The sequence below is a fragment of the Acanthisitta chloris genome, unplaced genomic scaffold (assembly GCF_000695815.1).
Source record: "Acanthisitta chloris isolate BGI_N310 unplaced genomic scaffold, ASM69581v1 scaffold23312, whole genome shotgun sequence".
NCBI classification, from domain to species: domain Eukaryota; kingdom Metazoa; phylum Chordata; class Aves; order Passeriformes; family Acanthisittidae; genus Acanthisitta; species Acanthisitta chloris.
In genome coordinates this window covers 1-4,712 of record NW_008660238.1, presented here as the reverse complement: position 1 = coordinate 4,712, position 4,712 = coordinate 1, and the positions used below count along the sequence as shown (strand labels likewise).

Here is a 4,712-nt window from a genome sequence, read left to right as displayed (position 1 = left end):
GATTGGCATCCTAAGGAGCAGACTAGGAAATGCCAACCTGCGAAATACTTGAATACTTCCCCAACTTGCTGCTGAGGAGAAGCACTATGAAATCCACAGAGCTCTACATGCTCCTGGAAACAGTTATCATCCAACCAAGCCACTTGGGTAGAACTGTTCTTACAGAGTAAGAAGGCTGTAGCCAAGTCTGATATTTTCTTTCCATTTTGGAAACGAATGAGGGTGGTGAGGTACTGGAAAAGAACTAAACTAGATGATCTATAAGGTTCCTTCCAACCCAAACTGTTCCAGCATCCTATGATTTTAAATTTGATTCATCTAAAGTCTTGTTTTAAACATCCCAGTGCTCTTGCTCTGCAAACTGCATTTGAAGTTTTGAGGACAAATCTATTAAACCTGGGATTGACACCTGTGGATCTGTATGACAACAGATTTCTTCATTATCCCTAATGCTCCATCTATAAGGTTCCTTCCAACCCAAACTGTTCCAGCATCCTATGATTTTAAATTTGATTCATCTAAAGTCTTGTTTTAAACATCCCAGTGCTCTTGCTCTGCAAACTGCATTTGAAGTTTTGAGGACAAATCTATTAAACCTGGGATTGACACCTGTGGATCTGTATGACAACAGATTTCTTCATTATCCCTAATGCTCCTCTTAGTCTCTAAACTGGCTGCAGAATGGATGTTTTACTTTACAGGTTAACTTGCTCCTTCCAAGAGCCTGCACTAAAACTCAGACCACAGGAAGTTTTCTATGCCAAGACTTCAGAGGCTTGCATGCTCTTTTTATAGCCCTGCTGCTCCATTTACCTTACCCTGCTGTCAAAGTCTGAGACCTGAGACACTCCCACATTAGTCCCTCTGCGAACTCATCCACTCAAAACCCAGAGGCCTGAAGCAGTCACATTCCCTCCTCGTGGCCTCTGTCCAAGACTATCTGCTTAATGGCTAGAGCCTCAACATTTCTCCCTCTTTCTCTCCTAATTCACCCTCACCACACTTCTAGCCATATCTCATTGTGGGTTTTTTTTTTACTGCCAGGACTCTGCTCAGAACTTGTCAAAAGCGTTTCATCAGCAGCCAGAAGACATTCAAGACATTTTCCAGAACAGAGAATTAAGACTACATACGATGTCAAACAGTTTTCATGTGACGTCTCCAAACAAAGTTCAAGACTTAGCTCCAACCAGAACATCCAGAATTTGTGATGGCCAAGAAAACAGTTCTTATACAGTGCTCCTGATGGATCTGATTAAATGAAAAAGTATGGAGACAATGGAAGATAATAGTTAAGCAACAGAAGAAATTGCAAGGAAAACAAAAGGGGGGTGTCTAATTAACAGATGAAAAGAAGAGGACTGAAATGGTGAAGAGAGAAATGGAAAGACAAAGCTACAGCAATTCCATTAAAAGCAAGAAATTCAAACCCTGAAACCCTGCTTTCAAGCTAACTGGCCTCACAAAGGGGTCGATTAGTCTCGTGAATATTTTTTGTGTCTGCAGCAGGACTACAAAATGACCTCATCTCCTAAGAGGAGACATATACAGCTTCAGCAGCTTTATGTCAGGGAACACCAAGAAAAAACACATTCATCCCCTTCCTGGTAAACCCTGAACTTACACAATGCAGAAGTAAGATTCTCAGGTTAACACTAAATATCATGGAAGTTCAAGATCTCCAAGGAGATGTTTACATCAGTGAAGAAAGCATTCTGACTTCCACATAAATCAATGCTCCTTCCTCTGTTTCATCTTGGCTCATCTGCTGACACCTGCCTCACCTCCTCCCTCACATCTATCTGTTCTGTGCCCACAAGGACCTGTGTACCAGCCAGGTGACAGTGACCCATGGTCAAGGGGCTCATCTCCTCAGCATTCCACAGGAAATACTTCTCTTGAACACTGTGTTTCTTTGTCAGTGACACAAACAGACACTACCGGCCCTTAACAACAGTCTTCCCAGATGAAGTTTTCATTCTGCTTTTGTAAAGTGTTCCTGCAGCTTTTGTGGAGTCAGCCCAGCAAGGACTGAGGTCTGCTGCTTCCTAGAACTTCCATCACTGTCTCCTCCAACCACACCATCTGTCCTCTCTCAGTACAACCTTTATGCCACTACATTTCAAAGAGAAGCTGGTACATACAGGAGCCAGCTGTGAATGGTCAGGAGAGTCTTCTACCTGCCATTTTCTCAGACAGTTCAGGTCTTGTACTGTATGCCTGAAGAGCCCGAGAGGACATTCAGGGGACAGCAAGGCTGATATCTAATGCTGTTGTCTAAGCACAGTGTAAGTTAATTCCATTCCTTTTCTGCTTCTTCCCACTGGCATTGTTCAGTGCTGAGGTAGGCTGTTCCCCAAGGGGTCATTCAATGGCAGATTAGAAAAACACAAGCTTTTTATCCAAAAAAGCTCCATCTTCAGAGGAAAAGGAGTGCTAAAATTTAAGAAAGGAAGACTAGGTAACTTCACTGCTGTAAAAAAATCCAAATGTCCCAAATTAAACAAATCTCTGAGCAGGACACAAGGCAAAGGATCAGAGGGTGGCAGCAACAAAAGGCAACACAGAAGTTACTGAACTGGGCTCTTTGTTTGGCTTCATCTGGCCAAACACCCAGGCACAACACAGCCCTGGGAACAGACGGAGGAGGAGCAAGGGTCAACTTTTCAGCCAGCACCCCTTCCACTCTGCAGATTCCTGATCACTACAAAGAAACTAAATTTAAAATGAACAAACTTGTACTCATTAAATAGAAGACCTGTAATCTTCCTGACTCTTACACTTTCATTGTGATAAACAGTAACAGCACTGTCAGGCTGAAAAGTGGTGAAGCAGGAAAACCACCCACTCCAACAATGGAAAAGAGTCGTGGGGGCATGGCACACACTGCTACAGGACTTGTGTGTAAATACACACTACAAATGAAGGACAGCAACTAAAAGGAGAGGTTTTGTGAAATCTTTTTAACTATTTCAACACCTCAATTGCTGTTGTATGAACCTGCTTCATTACTAAGCAACAGCCCCTGCTCTACACCATCAGCTGTTGCTTTCACATCCCTACTTATCTTACCAGTACTGACATGGGCAGCCTGAACAGCCCCAGCTCTCTCAGCCTTTCCGCCTAGGGCAGATGCTCCAAGTCTCTCATCATCTTGGCAGCCCTTTGCTGGACTCTCTTCAGTATGTCCATCTCTCTGCACTCTCCAGGCACACACTACACTCCAATCCCACTCCTTCCTTCAGCCAAGCCAGTAACTCAAAACAACTTTGTTAAGTGTTTTGAGTGGGGAATTCTTCTGTCAGCTTCTTCATCTTGAATTCAATAAAGTAGAACTGACACAGCAAGGAGAAGCAAAGGAAAGGAGTGCTTGTCCCTCCCTGCCAAACCAAATGAACCCAGCACAAAAAGTGCAGTGAACTTATAAAACTTTACTGCATGTCTTATGTGACCAAAAAAAATTACAGGAGTTTATCTGGGATGGAGAACATGTCATTCAAGGGAAAGCTATTTTTGGGGAAAATGTTTTTATTTTAGACAAATCAGACATGACAGATGCCTGGAAAACATCTGAAAGATATTCATTTGGGCAAAACTTCGAAGTCCTTAACTTTAGGGCAACTCCTGAAACAACTGTGGAATGAATCAAATTACAGGCCAGTGCTTAAGTAAGACTTCTTATGCTGAATTAGTGTCTAGCTTTGGGAATGCTCAGACCAATGTGTTAAAGCTTTCAGATGGACATGTCCCTTTAAAAATGAAAAGACACCAGGACAGAGGCTTTGTAGGTATTTGAACAACGCACTAACTAAACTTTCCACTTCTTTATCTCCCTGTTGCCCAGCCCTTAGCCATCTCATCCAACCTCCCACCCACTGCGCAGTAGCAGAGGAAAGCAGGAGAGGCTGGGGATGCAATCCTAATCTACCTAAACAAATTGAGCAGCACAGAAACCATTTTACCTGCTGGAAGCGTTTCTGCCTTGGAACCAATTTACAACTCCTGACTGGTGCTGAGTGCTCTTTTTCTCTCCCATTTCTTAAATCTTACTCGCAGATGTGGGGCAAGAATTATGACGCATGTGAAGTATTCAACAGCAGTGAGAGCAGGGCTGGAGCATCCCTCTCCTGAGAACACCTTACTCACCTAAACTGTGGCCATTTTTTGTGTAGAAGCAGGTGTTGTTGATAAGGTTGACACAGCAGCCGATCACATCCCCAGTGGTGAAGGTGGGGCCATAGGGCTGTCCTGTCCCCGAGGAACAGAAGGAGTGCCCATCGTCACCGTGGTACCCATAAGAGTGTTTATCCCATCCTAAAAGAGACAAGACAAAAGAACAGGACAGCAGTGAAGTTAGTTCAGCACGACAACATGGAACTACAGCTCTCAGACAGAATTTTCTGTAGGGGATACAAAATTTGATTACCACTCCTGATTCATCCCAATATTAATTTTCACATACCAGTAAGTGAAAAGAAATTAATGATCTTTAATCATAAGACATCATTTGGGTTTCAACCTCATTTATCCCTTATGAGAAATAATAAAATTAACAGATTGTCAAAACTAGTTCTAACAAAGGTCTTTTGGTGCATCAAAAAACCATCAAACCTGTTTCTCTTTTTTTCTGGCCTGTGGCGAAACAAAACTCCTTTTTGTAAAACATTTGTGTTTCCCAAAAACTCAATCATAGAGTCATAGAATCAACTGGG

The 4,712-nt window shown here is 42.8% G+C and overlaps 1 protein-coding gene across 1 annotated transcript in view; it reads right to left on the bottom strand.

Moving 5' to 3' along the window:
* Positions 1–4,314, bottom strand: part of RANBP10 (RAN binding protein 10) — a gene marked incomplete at its 5' end in the record, with an annotated part of 29,598 nt that extends 25,284 nt beyond the window's left edge. The window contains one exon of the mRNA XM_009069756.1: positions 4,147–4,314. Coding sequence (XP_009068004.1) covers positions 4,147–4,314 — 168 coding nt within the window. The remainder of the gene's footprint in view (positions 1–4,146) is intronic.
* Between the last annotated feature and the right edge of the window lie 398 nt (positions 4,315–4,712).